The sequence below is a fragment of the Lagenorhynchus albirostris genome, chromosome 2 (assembly GCF_949774975.1).
Source record: "Lagenorhynchus albirostris chromosome 2, mLagAlb1.1, whole genome shotgun sequence".
Lineage (NCBI taxonomy): Eukaryota > Metazoa > Chordata > Mammalia > Artiodactyla > Delphinidae > Lagenorhynchus > Lagenorhynchus albirostris.
Window position 1 is genome coordinate 178,561,838 of NC_083096.1, and position 22,559 is coordinate 178,584,396.

The 22,559-nt window shown below is 43.9% G+C and overlaps 1 protein-coding gene across 3 annotated transcripts in view; it reads right to left on the reverse strand.

Annotated features, from left to right (window-relative positions):
- UBE4B (ubiquitination factor E4B) overlaps nt 1-22,559 on the reverse strand; it is a 111,335-nt gene that overhangs the window by 13,053 nt on the left and 75,723 nt on the right. For all 3 annotated transcript variants that reach the window (XM_060141497.1, XM_060141496.1, XM_060141498.1), the window contains 7 exons: nt 19,212-19,311; nt 17,818-17,945; nt 13,395-13,493; nt 12,453-12,688; nt 6,432-6,558; nt 4,636-4,780; nt 426-560 (listed from right to left, as the gene is read on the reverse strand). In XM_060141497.1, the coding sequence (XP_059997480.1) occupies nt 426-560; nt 4,636-4,780; nt 6,432-6,558; nt 12,453-12,688; nt 13,395-13,493; nt 17,818-17,945; nt 19,212-19,311 (970 nt within the window). The remainder of the gene's footprint in view (nt 1-425; nt 561-4,635; nt 4,781-6,431; nt 6,559-12,452; nt 12,689-13,394; nt 13,494-17,817; nt 17,946-19,211; nt 19,312-22,559) is intronic.

Genomic DNA, 22,559 nt, shown 5'->3' on the forward strand with positions numbered 1-22,559 from the left:
TTTCCTGAGTGTAACAAACCTACACTGAAGAGAACCAAAGATCTTATACACTATCAATTATTTCTATTTAATATAGTCTCATTTCCAATTGATGTCACCTATACTTTTCCTATAAATAAAATACTGGAGTCGATGATGACAAAAATACGTCACAGCTTCAACATTAATAATCCAATGTGCTGTCTCAGCAGAAAGTGATATAAGTTATCTTGGAAGTGACCTTTGGCAGACTTCAGACTATCGATAGAATGTTGTGTGTATCGATTAGCATAACTGGGAACAAAATCAGTAACAGAATCTCACCGATCGGTGACTGTGGTGCTGAAACACCCAGGATTTCAACAACTACTCTATTTAGTTATAAGTGATAGACTCTGAATGTGGAATCCAACAGACAAAACAAATACCCCCAAGGTTCTACTCACAGGTCTGAGGAATGGCTTCTGGACCTGCTTGGTGAGGATATGGAACATGTCCACGGTTTCTGTCGCCAGGGCAAGATACGAGCGTGAAACGCGCTCATCCTGAGCGAGCTGGGACTGGCGGGCCTGCTGCTGATCCTGGGGAACAGTGAACAGATGCCAGACACATCTCAGTACAGTCAGCAGCTCAGCAAACGCCAAGTGTGAAGGAAAAATACAGTCAGCTCATAACTGGGGAAGTACAGAATACAGCCAACATACTTAGGGAATGATACAACAACCTGTACAGCAAACCTCCCAGATAACTGGGGTTTATTCCTTTTGCCATCGGATGTCTTAGGGCTTTGAATAAGGGGACCTTGGCACATGACTTAACTTACATGAGACTCAGTTTCCTCAATGATAAAAGAACTCACCATCAGCTTCTATGCAGGACGCAATAAATGATTCTTACATCCTGCCTGATACACGTGCTAATAAAGGATATTCACCTTCCTCAATAACAACGTCTGCGTAGTCATCGTTATTTTGAAAACCACAGGCGTGCTGCACTATCACACTGGCCTATAGGTTTCGCCACAACACCAAGGGCCTGTAGATTGCTCAGCTTTTGAATTTTGTCTCTCCACATCGGTTAGGCTGTCAACCTCTACAACTGTCAGCATGCTTGCCTCTGGTGCCATCCTCCTCCTTCTACTCTGCCATAGGCTGGGAAACAAGACAATAAAGTGTGTTTGACTCATGGGTAAAATAAGGTGGAATCTACTGAAGGCTCTGTGATAGACCAAATACAGAAACATCAGCACGGGCTTAAATTCCTACATCTGCTCAGAGGCCTGTTTACTTTACCTTGGGGGAGGGGAAACAGCTAGAACAGCTGATGTAGCCACACGAGTGCCCCCTGGGTAAGTGCCCGGTGGAGATCCCGCACCAGTGCTGGGTGACCTGCCCACCGCCCTTCGGTCAGGAACGAAAGGCTGAAGCAGGGAGGATGGAGGGAGAGCAAGGTGAGAACCACCTCAGTGTGTGTGTGGGTGTCACATTCATTCATCAGTCGTGTGATCCAGCCCCTTCCACAGGCCAGGCCTCCTTTAGGTCCTGGAGATGAAGCACAGAACGTGACCAAGAAGGCTCCCTACCTCATGGAATTTAGACGCTAGTTAGGGAGATAAGCAATAAACAGACACCCACCCAGATACAGATAAGTCCAATAACGATGAAGAAAAATAAAGCCGGGCTGGGGTGGCTGGGGTGGCGGCAGGGTAAGAGTGTGCTGGGGCTGGGGTGCTAGTCTGGAAAGGGTGGTCAGGGAAGGCCTCTCTGAGGAGGTAACATTTAAGCAGGTATCTGAAGGAAGTGAGTCAGCAAGATCCAGGGGAAAAGCACTCAGGGCTCAGGGAACAGCAAGTGCAAAGGCCCTGCTGTTCGGTGGAAGATCAAGGAGGCGAGTGGGGGCAGGGTAGCATGAGCGAAGGGGAAGGGCGGGGCCGAGACTGCAGTGCCCTCCAGGCCCAGAGTGCGAGAATTCGGGAAGCCTGGAAGGTCTCTGAGCAGAGCAGGGATGAGAGGCTGACAGATTTTAACACCATCCTGCTGGAATGCACATGGGCAAGGGTGGAGGCTGAAACCAAATGGGGGGCTACTCCGGTAATGCAGGTTAAGAGACGGTAGTGAGCTGGAGGTGGGGGAAGAGGTCAGATAACAAACATACTTTAGGACAGAGCCCAGGGGCCTTTGCTGGGAGAGAGAGGAATCAAGGAAGACTCCAGAAGGTGCTGAGCCAGAGCAATGAGCAGAATGCAGTCGGCACTTCCTGCGACAGGGCAGTCTGGAGAGGAGATCTGGGGGACGACATCAAGGGCTCAGTTTTGGACAAGTCAGGTTTGAGATCCTATTAGACCACTGGGCAGGGGCAGGTCAACAGCTGGTTATGTAAGCCTGAATCAGGAGTGAGCCAAGCTGGGGAGGCACATTTTGGAGTTGTTAGAATACAGACAGCTAAAACCTTGGAATAGATGAGATCAGCTAGCAGTGATTTTCAACTGGGGGCATCAGGCCACGTGTGGGAATGTTTCCGGTTGCATGGTGACCCAGGGTCGGAGGGAAACATCACTGGCATTAAATGGGCACGAGCTGGAGATGCTAAAGGTCCTGCAGTGCCCGGGACCTTGTCCCATAGCAAAGAATTACTCTTACAGCAAAACTCCAACCAGCATCCTCACCGTGAAACACACGACCTAGGGAGCAAGTGTGTAGAGAGAAGAGAAGCCTGAGAGCTGAGCACCTGGGAGGACCAGGCGGGGAGGCAGGAGGCAGGAAGTGACTCCAAAGTCAAGCAGACCTGATTCTGAAGGAGCATTGTTTTAGGGATTATTTATGCCCTTTTCCATCCGTTGACCCAGAAAAATCAATAGTATCTGCTCAGTCGCCTCATAAACAAATGCTATTATTATAAGCACTGACTCTGGACGAGGTAATGTGCCACAGACCCGCATCCCAACATCGACAACGTAAGCTGGTCCAACATTAGCATCATGAGTGACATAAAGAGGTGTTACAGGAGTGGGGAGAAAGGTGAGACTTTGCAGCTCCACTGATGGGGCAGGTCAGCCGTGAGGGAGTATTTGGACAAGACGTCCCTCAAAGAATGGGTAAGATTTTAATACGTAATAGTAGAATGTACAGCATTTTGGACAGAAGTGTCTCAAGGCAAACAAAGCAATAGGGGCTACACATCCTGAACACTTTCTCTGGGCTGGTCATGAACTACGTCCTCACCATCTGTCTCGCCTCACAACTTTCCCACAAGGCAAGAACTATCTCTGACTTACGGGCTAGGAAACAGCGAGGAAGAACTGTTAATGTGTGGCAGTGACAGTTCTCAAACCCAGGTCCCCTGGACCCCGAAGCTGGGGCTCTTGCAACTACAGCTCATCTGTTTCCCCGGCATGTTCTGCAAAGGCCGGGCGACTGGACCAGATTCGAGCTGACGGACTGTGACAAGGGGTAAGCATGGGAGGATGTCTTAGAGCCACCCTGGGGAGCCTCAGGCCTGGGGGTGACGCCGCCCCATGGGAAACGGAGAGCGGCAGGAGGAGGGTTTTGGAGGCATAGGAGCGAAACAGTTTAAGATGTGTTTAGAAATGCATATGAGGCTGGTGGGTAGGATGAACGCCATCGAAAGGCTGCCAGTACAGTGCCGAGGGAAAAGATGACGACCACTGCGCCACCTCATGAATCCAATTAGAGGGGCTCAAGGAGCGTGGTGGCGTGGACACCGGAGAAATCCAGCATCCACGGACTCTGCGCAAAGCCCCCCAGAAGGTTTAAGTTTGTAGTTGAAGCATGTTGGCTACAGTAAGACGTAAAATTCTCATCAAAGCTGCAGGAATACTTGGAATGAAAACCTTCCCTAAGTGTGTGCTTCGACATTCTACGTTTAAGAGAGTTTTGACTCCACAGCTTTAGAACAACCTCAGTACTATCTTCACCTCGAGAATGCTGCTGCGAGTAAAGAAAAAGCGGTCCTCCCAGCTTTCCGGAAAGCAGTTCTGATTTTGAACCTAACAAAACCAGGAGCAGAACTAAGCAATATATGAAGTCACCAATAGCTGCGAAGGGCCTAATAACTGACCGGGGAATCGCCTAAATGGTGGCAATCAGTGTCAGGAGAGGGCAGTGTGCTGTCACTGGCACAGCAGGAATTTCTCATGGAACCTGGCAAAACAGACCTCTTTTCTGTTTATAACTGAACATAAAAACCAAGATGTACTGAGAGGAAAAACACCCCATCAGAGCCCTCCTGAGTCAGTCACACAGATGTCCAAAGAAGATCATGCGAACAAACCGAATTCTTGACTAGCAGACAGAGTTCTAGAGATTTAGTTCCTAGTTACTTTCCTACATCTTAACATATTCCAACAATAAAAGCTCTTCTCCAAAACAGCCCTTGAAAGTTAAAAAGGCAGAGAGAGTTTTCAGGACAAAGACTTCTCACCTCATTTCCTAACTTTAGGTCAAGTGTTTAAGGGTTCTCCTACCCCAAACCTGGGCTCTAACTTCACAGAAGCCCACACGTGGGACGGTAACAAGTACCGACAAGTCTGTCGGACCTAAGCCTTCAGACCCAGATGCAGCCCCCAAAGCAGAGCTCTGCCTGGGGCCGAGGCTGCTTCCCTGCGATGCTGTCCCATCACCTGGACCGTGTCCTCACCCGGGGCAGCTGGTCCCACTGTTCTTTGTTCTTCATCTCTTCTTGCACTTCGTGGATCCGCTTCAAAGACTCCAGGCTTTCATCGAGCAAAAATGTTGTGTCGTTTATCAGCATGTTTATATAGCGGACAAACTGCTTCCCGGAACTAAAAAGGCAATTACACGGTACATGGTCACACATTTCCCTGGAGCGGAGGTGCAGCTCTGGTGCTGCAGCCCCACATCTCCTGAGACCTTGTCATTCTTCTGTATTAATTGATAAGCTCATTCCACCGATGTGCTACAGCCACCCTGCACGGTTCCCGAGAGCCAAGTCCTAACATTCTAGAGTTCTGCGAGCAAATTCCCTTGGTAGCTCAAATTTGGCAACAGTGGTGGTATTTACACCCTGGACGACCAGCAAATGCTGATTTTTCTCCCCCTCCAGAGAGTGGATTTACCAGCACTCCCCAGCTCATTCCCTCAGTAATTTTAAGTAGAGAAAACACTCTTCCAGACTAGAAAAGAAAATATGCTTAAACTCCCCAACATATAAGGAAAGCACAAATACCCACATATAAGAGATAAGAGAATTTCCGATACAGTTCTTCTTTATTATAAAGAAAGACAGGTTGAAGAAAAAGTGGAAGCTGTAATACTGATAAAGTAGGATATTAACATACTTTATAGAAACAGAAGTTTCCAAACTCTGGAACTGTCCTGCATATCCTATTATAATGGAGGGACTTGCTGGTGAGCTGAGATGGCTTGGCCCACCTGTTAGACTCTGTATCTGCCAGATTAGTAGAGAAAAGAGGAGCTACACTTCAGGATCTACTGCTGGGTGACCAGAGGGCAGTGAGCCCATGCCGGGGGTGCGGGGAAGAGAAGTTCCTGTGAACAAGGGCAGAGGCCTGGATTTCAGGAACATGGCAAGTTCAGGATGAACTCTCCAGGCAGATGAAGCTGTGGGCCTGCCTGGTCTCCTAAGCTCATGCCAAGCTTTTTTTGCTGGAATGTAATTCTGATGACAAGAGCAGTTCATGGAGATAACTAAATTAAAGAGGTTACTCTGCAGAAAGGTGTCTAGCAAATGGCTACTCCACTGGTCATACTTATACTGTTGACTAGTAACTCAGTAAACAAGTGACAGCTAGGCTTGACCAAAGACTGAACATGGGTTGCAAAAGATCCAAGGAGATGGGATAAAATCTCTTCTGAAGAATAATTCAAGAGTTCAGTATTTTCACCTACCTTTCTATTTGAAGCACTTTTCTTTTTAAAGTAACTTAGACGGAATTACTAATGTCCAGGTTTAAGTAGTCACCGAAATTTCAGGTTGGTAATGAAAAGCCCTTAATCAAGGTCTAGGGCCTCACTACAAAGAACGTCACTTCAAGTGACAGCCTTACCCTATCTGCTTCTGAATCTGAAGTTCTCCTTACATTTCTAACTCCAAAGCTTGGTATCATATTCAAGAGCACCGTAAGATCTCATTTCAGGCATTCTGCAAATTCATTTAATACTGTACTCAGGAAACACCAAAAAACACAACACATCATTTCAGAATAGTTATAGATTCTTTCTCTACGTATACCATGCCCACAGTATCTTGAAAAATCTAAAGTTCAGCAATGTCTGTCAAGCACAGAGATTTAGGTAACCCTACTCACATTTAGCAGTACCATCTGGAAAACTTAAGGGAGGCTGAGACCAAGCAAACAGTCAACAAGAACCCAGCTGTGAAAGTTTTTAAGCGGCCACTCTACCTGTGATTTGCAAGAGAGCAAGCTGTGACATTAGGGGCCCAATACTCACTTGAACTCCTCCATAAAGGTGCCATGGTGAGCTATATTTTGCCAAAGGCTTTTAAAAATGGTGCTAATATGATAGCGAATGGTGAACTTGTCATAGAACTCGCTGGTGGCTCCGGTATGCTCAACATCTAAAGAAGAAAGACAAGGGACTGAAGCATATGTACTTTCTTCCCTTTCTAAAAGCAGTTATTGCTGCTACAATGTCATTGAATGAATAATACAAATCTGCAAAATCACAGATATGATAAAATTTTGTCTATATCTCACATGGAAGGCAGAAGAGAAATTACGAGGTGGCTTTGAAGACAAAAGTTTCACAACCAAGGTCTGGCAATGACACAATAACAAAAGGAACTGGGCTGGGAAAATAGCTTGGCAACACCCATGACCAGAATCTGAATTCTCATAACTCCCCCAATTTTCTTACTAATTTATAGAAATTCCATAGAACTTTAAATGAGTATCCCTGAGCAGGAAAAAAATTGGGTTAAGTTTTATTAAGGGCCACATACCTACTAAATGTGACTATTATTTTAACTACTTTTGTATAATTGATGTTCTAAAAGTAGAGAAAAGCATAGTAAATCTCTATGTACTCATCATTCATTTACCAATTACCATCATCCATGTATCTTTTTACATGGAACAAAGATCAAACTTAGTTATCCAAAAGACAAACAGCTTAAGCATGAGAAATTCCTGAATTCATGACAAATCTTAAAAAGAAGGAAAACTGTCAGGTAAAGACAGTACGACTCAAGGAAAAGATAAAAGGCACCCTATAAATGCTGGTGGGGATGAACAGACAATTTTACAAAATGTATCACAAGCCATCAGTATGCCCATCTTTCTGACCCACCAATTCTATTCAAGAAAACACATGTTCAAAGACTGATCTCCAAGGATACTCATTAAAGTACTATTTATATGAAAAGAATATAAATAATCCAAGTGCCCAACAGAGAACACAAAAAGGTATTTGTGATATATTAAGTGAAAACCATAGGCTACCAAACAAAATATACAGTTTGGGTCCAATCATATTAAAAAATACACACACACTCACACACATGATATACAAATTGACCAGAAAGATACAGAGCAAAATGTTAACAGATTCTCTCTGAGTGCAGAGATTATCAATGATTTTTATTTTCTTTTTTGCTATTTTCTATATTTGCCAACAAACAGTTTCTTGGGATTAAAAAGGAAAGTAGTTATTTAAAGATAAAAGGAATAAGCTAAGACCTACGGTACAAAGATCTAAAAGCACTTACATATATTCATTAGGTCAACCTTTCTTTAAGCTGAACTAAGTGTCATTTTATTAACTGTATAAAAATGTGAACTAAAGCGTGGAGGGCTGATTTAGCAGAGTCCACAGGAGAAGAACACCGGGGGCTGACAAAGAGCCTCGTCGAGGCTCTAAATGGCTCCTAACACCTGTGCTGTATCCTGAACAGAGCAGAGGCTAAGTAATGACCATTAACTTACTACCCATCAACATACATCTCTCCCAACATTAAAAGAAAATTCATTCCTAATGTTCCCTCAAAACTGCATCAGGCCAAGTTCTAATTCTCAAGTCCTAGTTCTGAGAGGCCTGCAATGAACTATCCCTGGTAGTTGCTCCCCCGTCATGAGTCTTCTGGCTTGATTCACTAGGCTGCCCGGGCCTCAGGGCCTTTACACTTGCTGTCCTCACTGTCTGCACACTGTGGCTGAGATCTGCTTATTGTCCCCTCTTGGGTCTCATTTTCAACATTACTCCAAAGTCATCTCCTCAGAGACCTCCCCTGACTATGCTTCTTAAAGCAGCACCAGGCCTTCCTCTCACACTCACTCTCTGGAATTACCTCATTTATGGGTTCAGTGTCTGTCTCCCAGCTAGGGTGCCTGACTGGTGATGGCGGGGATTTGGGGTCCTCACCGCTAGGCCCTGGCAGCAACACCAAAGCTGACCCGCAGTAGGAGCTCCGTACGTATTTGTTGAATTAGAGATCGAATCTACTTGGGCTAACGCTGGCTTTGCTGATTCAGATCAGCGTGGGGAAGAGAACAGTCTTGAAGGTAAGTCTTGGTTATCAGTGTTCTTCCTGGTTCTGAGTAGCCAAGTTTTGAGAGCTGGTCCTTAAGGCACTGACTGCTGTGGTACAAATAAAATACTCTTATTTTTGAAACTCAGTTTTATTTTTGGAACAAACATTTGATCTTAAGTATTGTCTAAGCTAGAATACCCTCTCTGGGGTGTAAAAGAGGAGACTGTTCCAGAGATCAATCTCTAATTCACGTCTGAGAGTCAGCCGTGCTCAGGAGCCAGGACCTCAGTCAGCAGGACTTAACATGGATTTGATGGACACGTGGGGAGTGTCCACCACGCCCGCAGCAAGGCTCCCTTGGCGCAGGGCCCGTGGTAACTGCAGGAGCACCTGTGCTAATGCCCGGCTGCTGAGGCCACTGCCACTCACTGGCTGTTTACCTTCAGCAAGCTTCTTGACCTTTCTAAGCTGCAGTTTCCTCATTCGTAAAATGGAGATATTTATAGCACCCATCTTGAGGACTGCTGTGTGGATTTAGTGAAAGGATTAGTAAATGTTCAATAAGCAGTGGCTATTATTAGCATGGGTATCATCTAATACCCATGGACCACCACAGAGGTGGCCCAGGGCCAGAGGGCACACTGCTTGGTGGCAAGGGGGAAAGGAAAAACAACACCCGCCCACCAGCTCCTGGAATCTTACCGGTGGGGGGCCCCCCAGGCCCAGCACTGGTCTCACAGGCAAGAGGCCCAGCCCTGTTCTTTATACCAAAGCCACAGTGACGGGCCCAGGGCACTATCTGAGTACAAAATGCACTTAACTAAAAAAATTTTTTTTAATACTAACAATGCATGTTTACTGTAGAATAATTAAGATGTTCAGATAATTAAAAAAAAACCCTAAACTACCCACAGTTCTACCATTCATAAATAACCAATTCACTGTTAATATTTTGGCGTATACGCTCCCATACTTTTTTCTGTAATATATATATGTGTACCAAAACGTGGTCATACTTGACATTATTGTTCCATTACATGGCATTTTCTTTACTTTTTATTACTTAACCACGTACTGTAAATAACACACTATTTTTCATGGTTCCCATAGACCCACCGTATGGATACACTATAATTTACTTAACTGACCCACAATTGGCAGGAATTTAGGTTGTTTTTAATACTCTCACTGTACCGCATTATAAATACTAACACAGGGAATGCTGTTACAAACATTTATAGACATTTATATTTATTCCCACAGAATCAACTACTATGAATGAAATTTACATGTAAGAGGGTGTACTCATTATTTAGCTACTGTCTCTCAGCCCCAAATCCACCAATTTTTTTTTTAAAAGACATTTATTTATTTATTTATTTGGTCGCGCCGGGTCTTAGTTGCGTCAGTGGGCTCCTTAGTTGCGGCATGTAACTCTTAGGTGCGGCATGCACATGGGATCTAGTTCCCTGACCAGGGATCGAACCTGGACCCTTGCATTGGGAGGACAGAGTCTTAACCACTGGGCCACCAGGGAGGTCCCCCCAAATCCACCCTTTATACTTGGCTTTGTGATACTGACGCTGGGACTCTTAAGTTTCCCTTTGCCGGCTGGCCCCCCTGTTAGGCTCGCCAACAGGGGGCGCTGCAGGGGAGCTGGAAAACTGAAGAAGGGACTTGGACCTCTGTTGGCTTGCTGCTCCCATCATGGACTCTCCCAGCCCAGCAGCAGCAGCTGGCTTGTTTCCAGCTTTGTTCCACACTCGCAGGACCAGGAATCCCACATGCCCTCAGAGACACCAGCACCAGCTGGCCAGCATGCTTCCTCAGGCCTGGGTCCCAGTTCTGTCTAAGCACTAATTTGAGGCACTAGAATCCCATAACCCCAGCCTTTTCCCTTGGTTCCCCCAGTCCTAGGGACAGATGATGGCTGCTCCCTGTACCAACAATCTGTACTACCCCAGTGTTCCTTATTTGCCTTTTCTGTCTTCCACTACCTATTTCACCAGTTCCTTATGTTAAATTCTCTCTCTTAAACTAACCAGCAGGTTATGCTAACTGGGCCTTGACTGATATGGAAGATAAAAGGCTTTGGTGTGGACTGCCAATTTGCCTTCCAGAAAGGCTTTACCAACTTACATTCTGAAGAGAGTTTCACAGCACTAATTCTACACACGAGCTACGGAGGAGATGAAACAGACTTTTGCAGGTTCGTTTATTTCCCTACAACCATATTAGCACTAGGTATTCCCATCTTAAAAATAAATTTAACAGGTGAAAAGAGGTACCTCATCATTATTTTAAGAAATGCAGAATTACCTTCAATTCAGGTAAGCCTGACAGGTGTAAGGGACCACACAAGGTCCCGTCCTGTACACGGGTGATGTACCACTTGTACCTGGAATGGCCCGTGGTCCTCTCCTACCAGGGCTGAGAGGTAAGAGGAGGACAGGAGAGCCAAGCGGGGGCCTTTTACCCAGGAGTGTTCTGCTGTTGCCAAGGTGAGCATGTTAACAAAACTTCAAGAGGCCTGCATACTTGTTTAGGTTTAAGAGGATATAGGCAGGCTTGGGGAAGGAGAGAATATCCTAGTAGGTGACATAAGATAATAGTGACAAGGGGGAAAGGAGGTAGACAGGTTCTTGAGCCTCAGAAGCACACAGAGAGAGATGTCAGCACCAGCCCAAAACAAGCAGGAGCAGGTGTTGGTCTACAGGTAAGGGGTGGTTGTCACTGAACACAGAGGAATCCTCAAACTGCTGCTGCCGCCGTGAACAACAATGGACTGTGCTCTGGGAGGCTGGTGTTTCTTCTAAGAGCATGGCGAGTACATTCTGCTAAATGGGTGCTCAGAACGTGCTAGATTCAATAGAAGATAAGAAGACAGACAAGGGCTTCCCTGATGGCGCAGTGGTTAAGAATCCACCTGCCAATGCAGGGGACACAGGTTCGAGCCCTGGTCCGGGAAGATCCCACATGCCGTGGAACCACTAAGCCCACGTGCCACAACTACTGAGCCTGCACGATCCACAACTACTGAGCCCACATGCCACAACTACTGAAGTCCGTGTGCCTAGAGCTTGTGCTCCTCAACAAGAGAAGCCACTGCAATGAGAAGCCTGCACACCGCAATGAAGAATAGTCCCCGCTTGCCGCAGCTAGAGAAAGCCTGCGCGCAGCAACGAACACCCAACACAGCCAAAAATAAATAAATAAATAAATAAATAAATAAATAAATAAATAAAAAGAAGACAAACAACACACTTCCTTTCCTGAGAAATATACAAACTGGAGGGAAAATGTTCCATCTGTATAATCCTGTGCCTTTGGTAGAGAACAGGTGAATGCGTCCCCTAAGTAATGGGCTTTATGAAAACACATTTGCAGTTCAAAAGCCAAATTAAAAATGAAAATTTGGAATACAATTCAACCAGAAGAGGAAGACCTCCTTGAAGAGTGCCTGATACATTCTCAGTTTTGTTCACCAGTGTCGCCTAGCACCTAGAACAGTGCCTGGCAAATAGTAGGCACTGGATGAATGTACACAATTAGTCAATGAGTGACTCTCAGAGATCCTGATTCTGTTGGTTTGAGTGGGATCTCCAAGAATAAGCATTTTTAACAAGCTCCTGGTTTTACCCAGTTTTGAAACTCTGGGTTATAGGACAGTGTTGCGAAACTAATGTTGTAAGTTAAAAGCCAAAATGACCCAGGTAGTTTCAGATAAAAACACCAACTTGATCTCAGTGTTACCCATCTTGACTTTCAATGGATCTCACTGAATCATCAGGGACTAGTATATAGAGTGGTCAGTGTAATATTTCCACAACTCAGGGGAAAAATAACCAACAGTTTATACTCTGCTGGCAGTGTATTAGTGGGTCATACTTAAGCCGATGTCAGAATATTAGGTAACAGGTTTAGAACAACTTCAACCACTGGCTTTAGACGACCTTGCCCACCTGTACACATCAGGAACCTACCTGTATAAAACTTCATCAGGGAAGGGACCAACAGCTTGGTGGAGAGAGGATGGTTCTCAATCATTTCAAAAAACTTCTGGGTCCGTGGCTGAACAGCAGGGTTAGTCATAAACATGACTTCTACGAGTTTGGCCACCAGATATGGATTTCGGATGTAGTTCTGGTTACACAACATCACAACGAGGAACATCACAATATCCTGAGTACAGGGCTCATAAAGCACCTGAGGAGAGTATCTGAAGAGAGGTGAGAGGAACAGGTAGTAAAGCTCTGAGAAAACACGGGTGGATGCTGGTGTCATTAGGCAAGGAAGGGGACGAATAGGTCTAGGAGCCAGGACACGGAATTCCCTTTAACTTGCTGAGTTTAAGGTGACTATCCCCATTACAACTAGGTAGATTTAAAACCCATTGCGTCTATTGGCCATAGCATGTTATATTAACTTATGTTTTAGAAAATAAACCAAAGGTATGATTAAATCATAGGTGAATTTTACAAAAGATCTTCACGACCAAAAAAACTTTATAAAAAATATTTTGATGGAGCTGTTTTCATTTTTTCAAAGTTCAAATATTGGTTATACACTCAACATATTTCTTTGTAAGCATTCTCTAATTTTACAATTGAGAAAAATTTTGGTACAAAATATAGAGGTGGGTATTTCTGGCTTTTGAATGTTCACTCAGATATTTATAAATGGTTTTCTCCTTGTTTCTCAGACACACAATTCGACTCACTTTTCACAGAGCACATTATTACCAGCACTGTTAATCCTCCTCTGTCTTATTACTGGAATTGGCTGGATGCCACAGCCGGATTTATTTTTCCAGTCTCCAGGCAGCATTCGGTTAAAGCAGTGGCATAAGATGGAGGTTCATAATATAATGTACATATTAAATATAAACACATATTAGAACTATGTAATATGGGAATGGGACTTACTGTACAATAAAAAATAAAAATTCAGCAACATCTTCTACATAAAACTCAGGCAATGCTGCAAATACCTTGGGGACATCTGCACTTAAAGGCAGCGTGATGCTGTCAAAGAGAAAAAGTACCGGTTACAAAATGAAATCATGACACATCAAACTACAAGGAATATTATACTACCAACACAAGTAAGTGTTTCACTTGGAAAAAGCTCTCATTCTATAACAGAACTATGTAAAAAGTGCACAGGCAAAGAAACTACAACCAGAAATGAACAGGGAATAATGAAGACAGGGATAGGCTAGGGTGGACGTGAAACATTTTCGTTTTTCCTTTCCTTGATTTCTTGATTTTTATTTATTGCATTAAAATTAATGCAATAAATGTGAAGGAAATAAAAGGGTCATGTTTGGTCATTTTATGGAACTCAAACTGTTTGAGACAACAGAGTTACACATGTACTTTAAATACTATTGGGTTGGCCAAAAAGTGCCTTCGGTTTTTAAGTAAAAATAAAAGACACATTTTTCATTTTCACCAAGAACTTTATTGAACAACGTCTTCACCCTTTTGATCCACTACCTTCTGCCATTTTTCAGGCAACTTCATAATTCCATCTTCCCAAAACTTTTTATCTTTTTGAGCAAAGAACTGTTCCAGGTGCCTTTTACAGTCTTCCAGGGAATTGAAATTTTTTCCATTAAGAGAATTTTGTAAAGACCGAAATAAATTCAAATCCAAAGGTGCAATGTCTGGTGAATACGGCAGATGAATCAGAACTTCCCAGCCAAGCTATAACAGTTTTTGTCTGGTCATCAAAGAAACATGCGGTCTTGCGTTATCCTGATGGAAGATTATGCGTTTTCTGTTGACTAATTCCGCACGTTTTTTGTTGAGTGCTGCTTTCAGTTGATCTAACTGGGAGCAGTACTTGTTGGAATTAATCGTTTGGTTTTCCAGAAGGAGCTCATGATAGAGGACTCCCTTCCAGTCCCACCATATACACAACATCACCTTCTTTGGATGAAGACCGGCCTTTGGTGTAGTTGGTGGTGGTCCATTTTGCTTCCCCACGATCTCTTCCATTCCACATTACTGCACAGTATCCACTTTGCATTGCCCGTCACAATTTGTTTTAAAAACGGAACATTTTCATTACATTTAAGTAGAGAATGGCATTCGGAAATACAGTCAAGAAGGTTTTTTTTGCTTAACTTATGTGGAATCCAAACATCAAAGCAATTAACATAACCAAGTTGGTGCAAATGATTTCCAACGCTTGATTTGGATATTTTGAGTATGCGGCTATCTCCCACGTGGTATAACATTGATTGTTCTCAGTTAATGTCTTGATTTGATCTCTATCAACTTCAACTGGTCTATCCGACCAGGAGTGTCATCCAGTGAGAAATCTCCAGCACGAAACTTCGCAAACCACTTCTGACAACATTCTATCAGTCGCAGCACCTTCTCCATACACTGCACAAATCTTTTTTTGCGTTTCAGCTGCGTTTTTACCTTTCTTGAAATAATAAAGCATGATATGCTGAAAATGTGACTTTTTTCCTTCCATCTTCAATATTAAAATGGCTACACAAAAATTCACCAATTCTGATGTCTTTTTTTAAATGCACGCTGATATGACAGCTGTCACATACAACCTAACAAAATTGTTTCGAATGAAGTTAAAGACAACTAAGTGCTACTAGAGCCATCTTACGGAAAAAACTGAACGAACCTTTTGGCCAACCCAATATTTTCCACTCCTGCAGGGGGCTTGGGCCAACCTCACCAACATTGGTGATCCTGAGATTTCATAATAACCATAAAATAATAACAAATAAAACAAAAATGGCTGCCTGGAGGAGCTGTCCAGGTGATGATAAAGAGATCAAGAATGTTCTCAGCTCATTCTCTGAATTCGCTAGGGATTTGCCTGGACCCAGTGTCTAGGGGGACCTAATATCCTGTTAACTCCAGCGTTTAGCTTCCAATTTCCTTTTCTATCAATCAAAGATTTTATAGCCAATTTTCCAAGAATATAAAATGGTAAACAGTCTCTTCAGCAAGTGATGCTGGGAAAGTTGGAGAGCTGCATGTAAATCAATGAAATTAGAACACTCCCTCACTCCATGAAAAAAAATAAACTCAAAATGTCTTAAAGACCTAAACATAAGACATGACACCATAAAATCCTAGAAGAGAGCATAGGCAAAGCATTCTCTGATATAAATCATACCAATGTTTTCTTAGGTCAGTCTCCCAAGGCAATAGAAATAAAAACAAAAATAAACAAATGGGACCTAATCAAATTTACAAGCTTTTGCACAGCAAAGGAAACCATAAAAAACAAATGAAAAGACAACCTATGGAATGGGAGAAAAGTATCGGCAAATGATGTGACAGACAAGGGCTTAATCTCCAAAGTATACAAACTCATACAACTCAACAACAAAAAAAATCAAACAACACAATTGAAAAATGGGCAGAAGACCTTAATAGACACTTCTCCAAAGAAGACATACAGATGGCCAGTAGGCACATGAAAAGATGTTCATCACTGCTAATTATTAGAGAAATGCAAATCAAAACTACAATGAGGTACCACCTCACAAAGGTCAGAATGGCCATCATGAAAACGTCTACAAATAACAAATGCTGGAGAGGGTGAAAAGAAAAGGGAACCCTCCTACGCTGTTGATGGGAATGTAAGTTGGTGCAGCCACTGTGGAGAACAGTATGAAGATTCCTCAAAAAACTAAAAATAGAATCACCATATGATCCAGCAATCCCACTCCTGGGCATATACCTGGACAAAACTATAATTCAAAAAGATACATGCACCCCTATGTTCACAGCAGCACTATTCACGATAGCCAAGTCATGGAAAAAACCTAAATGTTCATTGACAGATGAATGGATAAAGAAGATGTGGTACATATATATACAATGGAATACTATTTAGCCATAAAAAAGAACAAAATAATGCCATTTGCAGCAACATGGATGCAACTAGAGATTATCATGCTAAGTGAAGGAAGTCAGAAAGAGAAAGACAAATACCATACGGTATCACTCATACGTGGTATCTAAAACATGGCACAAATGAACCCATCTACAAAACAGAAACAGACTCACCGGCATAGAGAACAGACTTGTGGTTGCCAAGGGGGAGGGGGGTGGGGGAAGGAAGGATTGGGAGTGGGGGATTAGCAGATGTAAACTATTAAATATAGGATGGATAAACAACAAGGTCCTACTGTATAAACACAGGGAACTATATTCACTATCCTGTGATAAACCATAATGGAAAAGAATATTAAAAAAGAAAAGAATGTCTATATATGAGTAACTGAGTCACTTTGCTGTCCAGCAGAGACTGGCACAACACTGTAAATCAACTCTACTTCAATTAAAAAAAATAAAGAAAAGCGAGGCTTCCCTGGTGGCGCAGTGGATAAGAATCCGCCTGCCAATGCAGGGGACACGGGTTTGAGCCCTGGTCCGGGATGATCCCACATGCCACAGAGCAACTAAGTCCGTGTGTCACAACTACTCAGCCTGCGCTCTAGAGCCTGTGAGCCACAACTACTGAGCCCACATGCCACAACTACTGAAACCCGTGCGCCTAGAGCCCGTGCTCCACAACAAGAGAAGCCACTGCAATGAGAAGCCCGTGCACCGCAACTAAGAGTAGCCCCCTCTTGTGGCAACTAGAGAAAGCCTGCGTGCAGCAACGAAGACCCAATGCAGCCAAAATTAACTAAATAAATAAATAAAAGCAAAAACAAAAAAACCCCCAGAACAACAACAAAAAACCCTGAAGATTTTATAGTCAATTTTTAAAAAGCATTATGTCAAAATTAATAATTTAATAGGTGTTGACAGTCCCTTATTACTGTAACTAATTCCAAGGAAAATATTTACTTACTTATTTTTTTTTTTCCCCAGGCCGCGCCATGCGGCACGTGGGGATCTTAGTTTCGCAACCAGGGGTCGAACCCATGCCCCCTGCATTGGGAGTGTGGAGTCTTAACCACTGGACTGCCAGGGAAGTCCCCGAAAATATTTATTAATACTACTACTTTCGGGTTTCCCTGGCGGTGCAGTGGTTGAGAGTCCGCCTGCCCATGCAGGGGACACGGGTTCGTGCCCCGGTCCGGGAAGATCCCACATGCCGCGGAGAGGCTCAGTTAGCTGTGGCCACTGAGCCTGCGCGTCCAGAGCCTGTGCTCCGCAACGGGAGAGGCCATAACGGTGAGAGGCCCACGCAACAACAACAACAAAAAATTACTACTTTCTATATAAGTACAACCTGGAAATGAATTCTTAATAACGTAAGGGTCTTGTCTTAGGTATTGGCTTTGAAGAACAATAAAGACAACACAGCCTGGGGAGTGCAGCCGGCGTGAAGAGGACAGAGCACACTCACTCGGGATAGGCAGGGTCCAGGATGCGGAGCAGCAGCTGAATGAGAAGGCCGTAAAAATTCAGACATCTTCTCAGGAAGCTCTCGTCAAGTAAACCAGCATCAGCACAGGCCTTGCATCGTACCAGTTTCTGCGGAAGCAGGTATGTCCCCACCCATAGATTAATTAGTTGGTGGCTAAGTACCTGCAGCGTGATTGGGCAGGGAATGGGCAAGGAGATGGGAAACCTAGGCTCTAGAGCTTCAAGAGCTTCCTTGCTAACTGCCTGTAAGATGCTGGTCATGTCTCAAGAGCTTTCTCTTTCTCTGTTCCAAGAGAAAGAAAAGGCATGCCATGCGAATCACTGGGCACAGAACCTAGCACACAGTTAGTGCTGAAAAAGGTTAGGCTGTCACTGCCATATTCAAATAACCTGATGGGGGAGGCCCTTCGGAAGTCAGGGATGGTTACTGAGAAGAGCCAGACAAATCTGCATCTCAGTGCCAGGTCAGCGCTGAAAAGCTGCTCTTGGGCAAAATGCTTGTCCACCAAGGGTATGATACCCCCCCAGAGTATCGCTGTGAGTTTAAACACACACGTGAGCACACATTGCATATAAACAGTTTACAGGCTTCTTGAAACCTATCTCTGGAGTGCTTAGGGGGTCTATAGACCCCAGAAAAGAGCCCCCAGCTTTTTCAGCATCTCAAAGAGGTCTACTGTATAGATAAATAAAACTGAAATCTTAACTTGTACCAGAAATCTAAGTCAGGTAAAATGTCTACACATCATCCTACTAATCAAGAAAAAACACGACCAGCTAACATTCAGCTTTGTAATTTGAATATAAAAATGCATAAATGAAAAATGCATAAATTTGCTGTCTGTGCTTCCCTTGTACAACCTTAGCTAGCATCTGTTCCCAGCTATGTCTCATAAGCAGAAATCTTCCCATCTGCAGTTAGGTTCTATACGATGGATCATTTTCAATTAAACGAACAATGAGGGGCAAAGCAAAGAGATCTTTCCACTACCACAAATCCACTTTGTCAAACATCATGAAAATGCGTGGCTGGACAAACCGGAGTTGTGTGTGTTTTGAGGTGCGGGGGTGAGGGTTAGCAGATGGGGAGGATCTTGCACAAGGCAAGGAAAGGGAGGTGATGTTCAACTGAGGATGATAAAATCCATTAAGAATTCATATTGTCATTGGCATAGGCATAGGCATTTTCTGTCCTGAGATTTAAATATACATAGAAACTATCCACAAGTTTTTAAATGTACCATTTTTATCTTGGGGGGAAGAGAATAATGAGAAAAACTGAAGACATTAAACTGCTCATTCAAGGCGCATATTCTGGTGGGAAAATTACTATTATGAGGCTGGTGTATAATTATCCCAATTAATGATACAAACCTTAAGCTGAGTTTTGCAGCGCTTCAGCATTTCACGGTGTCTAGCTGCCAGTGGGGAGTCTTTCCATTGGCTTTCATTGTTTTTCAAATCTTCCACAGTTCTGAAAGTGAAGACTAACAGTCAAATGAAAGAAGACACAGAGATCCATCACCCACCTTATCTGTTCATTTTCACCATGTCACTGACTCTCAGACACATGTCCCCTCTCTCCCCCCATGTCAGCATCACCAAACTCAGTGGCAAGTTATGGCTAAATGGGCAGTATTTTTCTTTCTTACTGATTCCCAACATAACGATGTCTTAAAGTGGATGGCATTTTAGATTTGATGAAATACAGTAATCATTACTTTGGGAAGGACGTACATTGTTCCCTGTTTTTCTGGGAGGGGAAAAATGCAAGGTTACCATGCCTACTCAATTACCCAAAACAAAAGGCTGCTTTACTAAGGGCACTTTTCCTTCTGCTTGGAATGCTCTTCTCTGAGGTTACCTTTGCGACTTGCTCCTTCACTCCCTTCAGGTATCTCCTCAAATATCACCTGTCAGACAGGTAAAGCCTTCCCTGATCATGTAATATGCTGCATATTTTAAAGACTGGCTCACTTAACACTATGTCAACCCTTTCTATCTATCAAAACATTGTGTAGGAAACTAGGGGACAATAACTTCTTTAAAAGTACATTTCCTAGCGACTTCCCTGGTGGTGCAGCGGTTAAGAATCTGCCTACCAATGCAGGGGACACGGGTTCGAGCCCTGGTCCGGGAAGATCCCACATGCCGTGGAGCAGCTAAGCCCGTGTGCCACAACTACTGAGCCTGCTCTCTAGAACCCGCGAGCCACAACTACTGAGCCTGCGTGCCATAACTACTGAAGCCCACGCACCTAGAGGCCTGTGCTCTGCAATAAGAGAAGCCACCACAATGAGAAGCCCGTGCACAACAACGAAGAGCAGCCCCCGCTCGCCGCAACTAGAGAAAGCCCGTGAGCAGCAACGAAGACCCAACACAGCCAAAGATAAATTAATTAAATAAATAAATTAAACAAAAACAAAAACTACATTTCCTTGATTCCCTTGCTGCCAGCATTTCTGCACATGACCTAGCTTCCACCAAGAGGTGAGCCCTCACTGAAGGCAGAAGTGAATATAGTGAAGTGACAGCCACATGGTTCTTCTGGAAGTACAGTGTTGACGGGTTTTGCTTGAAGCACTGGCAGAGGCTGAACCCTGAAGCAGCTTCTTCCTGCCAGGCCAGGTTCGAAGAAGAGCTCTGGGAGTCCTCTTTTCCAGGCATGCCAGTGATTCAATAAACCAAATAGTAGCCTTAATTATCCTCTTGCTGCTTATCTCAGATGAAGTGGATTCCTCTGTCTACAACTGGAACATGAATAATGGTAGACAGAATAATGCTCCGCCCCACCGCCCCACAGGAAGATGTCACAGCTTAATCCCCAGAACCTGTGAATATGTTACCTTACATGGCAAAAGGAAACTTGCAGATGTGATTAAGGGTATGGAGTCTAAGACGGGCCCATATGTCTGGGTGGGCCCAATGTCATCTCAGGGTCCTTCTAAGAGAAAGAGGGAGTCAGAGTAAGAGAAAGAGTTGTGACAAGTGAAGCAGAGATCAGAGGGAGGGAGAGCTGAAGATGCGATGGTGCTGATTTTGAAAAGAGAGGAAGGGGGCTGTGAACCAAGGAATGTAGGGGGTCTCCAGCAGCTGGAACAGGCAGAGAAAGAGATCCTTCCCTAGAGCCTCAGAAGGAATGCAGCCTTGATTTTAGGACTTCAGACCACCAGAACCCTAAGGTAATAATTTTTGTTGTTTTAACTCACAAAGGTCCTGGTAATCTGTTGCAGTAGCAAAAGGAAACTAACATAACGACCTATATGCTTATTGGCAAGAAGAGGTTACAGGTAACAGGCCCTTCAGAAAAATGGGCCTTTGGGATTAGTTCTTCGACTGGGCTGGTTTGAAAGTGGTGAAGGGGACTTCCAGTGGTCCAGTGGGTAAGACTCCATGCTCCCAATGCATGGGGCCTGGGTTCGATCCGTGGTTGGGGAAGTAGATCCCGCATGCCGCAACTAAGATCCCGTGTGCCACAACTAAGACCCAGTGCAGCCAAAATAAATAAATAAAAATAAATACTAAAAAAAAAAAAGAAAGCGGTGAAGATTCAGTTAGCATGTGAGGGCATAAAACTGGTAGCCCAGGTTTTCAGTGGAAAAACAGCTGCATAAACGATCACCAGTGACCTCCTGGAGTGAAGAGATGGTGTGGCTACTTGTAACTATGCTGGAAAGCTCACAGAAGAAAATGACAGGCTCCAGATTTTAAAATCTCGCCTCAAGAACAAGCCAATGAGTCAGGGAGTTTCTAAGATGACCATAAAGAAGCAGAGTCTGGTCCTATAAAGCACCAAATTATAACACAGACTGAATCCATAACCTCACTGGATCTCTTATCTAAATGTCAGAGCAAAGACTGGGACTCCAAGAATTCAAATGGAGGAGTTCAGGAGAACCAAAGTACCCAAATCCCTAAATCCCCTGAGCCTCGTCTGACAGCAGAAGCAGCTCCTGCAGTGATTGTAGCTCAGATGGTCAAATTGCAGGATGATGCCAATTTCCCTTAGGTCCCAACCCATCATACGTCATTGCTTCCAGAACCGAAACTGGAGTGAGATCAATCACTGTCCTTATGGGCCAATTACAAAGCCATATGCAGGAAAAGCACACATTTGAAGAAAAAAGAAAGACCAAGATTTGCTAATATGTTATATTAGCTTCCTATTGCTGCTGTAACAAATCATCACAAACTTACTGGCTTGCGGCAACACAATTATAGTCTTAGAGTTCCAGAGGTCAGGAGCCTAAAATGGGTCAGCAGGGGATGCATTCCTTCTGGAGGCTCTAGGGAGAGTGTTTCCTTGCCCTTTCCAGCTTCTAGAGGGAGCCTGCATTCCTTGGCTTGTGGCCCCACATCACTCTGATGTCTGCTTCTGTCATCACATTTCCTTTCTCACTCTGACCTTCTTGCCTCCCTCTTAAAAGGACCCTTGTGATACATTGGGTCCACCCAGATAATCTAGGAAAACCTCTCCATCTCAAGATCCTACAATTAGTCACATCTGCAAAGTCTCTTTTACCATGTAAGGTAACACATTCACAAGTTCTGGGCACTAGGACATGAACATCTTTGCCGCACCACTATTCTACCTACTATGTATGTAGTGAAGGAATGTGGCAGTATGTGTGGAACAGATTCTGAAGATGCTTGATCACCAAGAGAGGAACGTGCTAACACACTCCTAAGTGGGGATAAATTCATTGACATGAATACAACGAC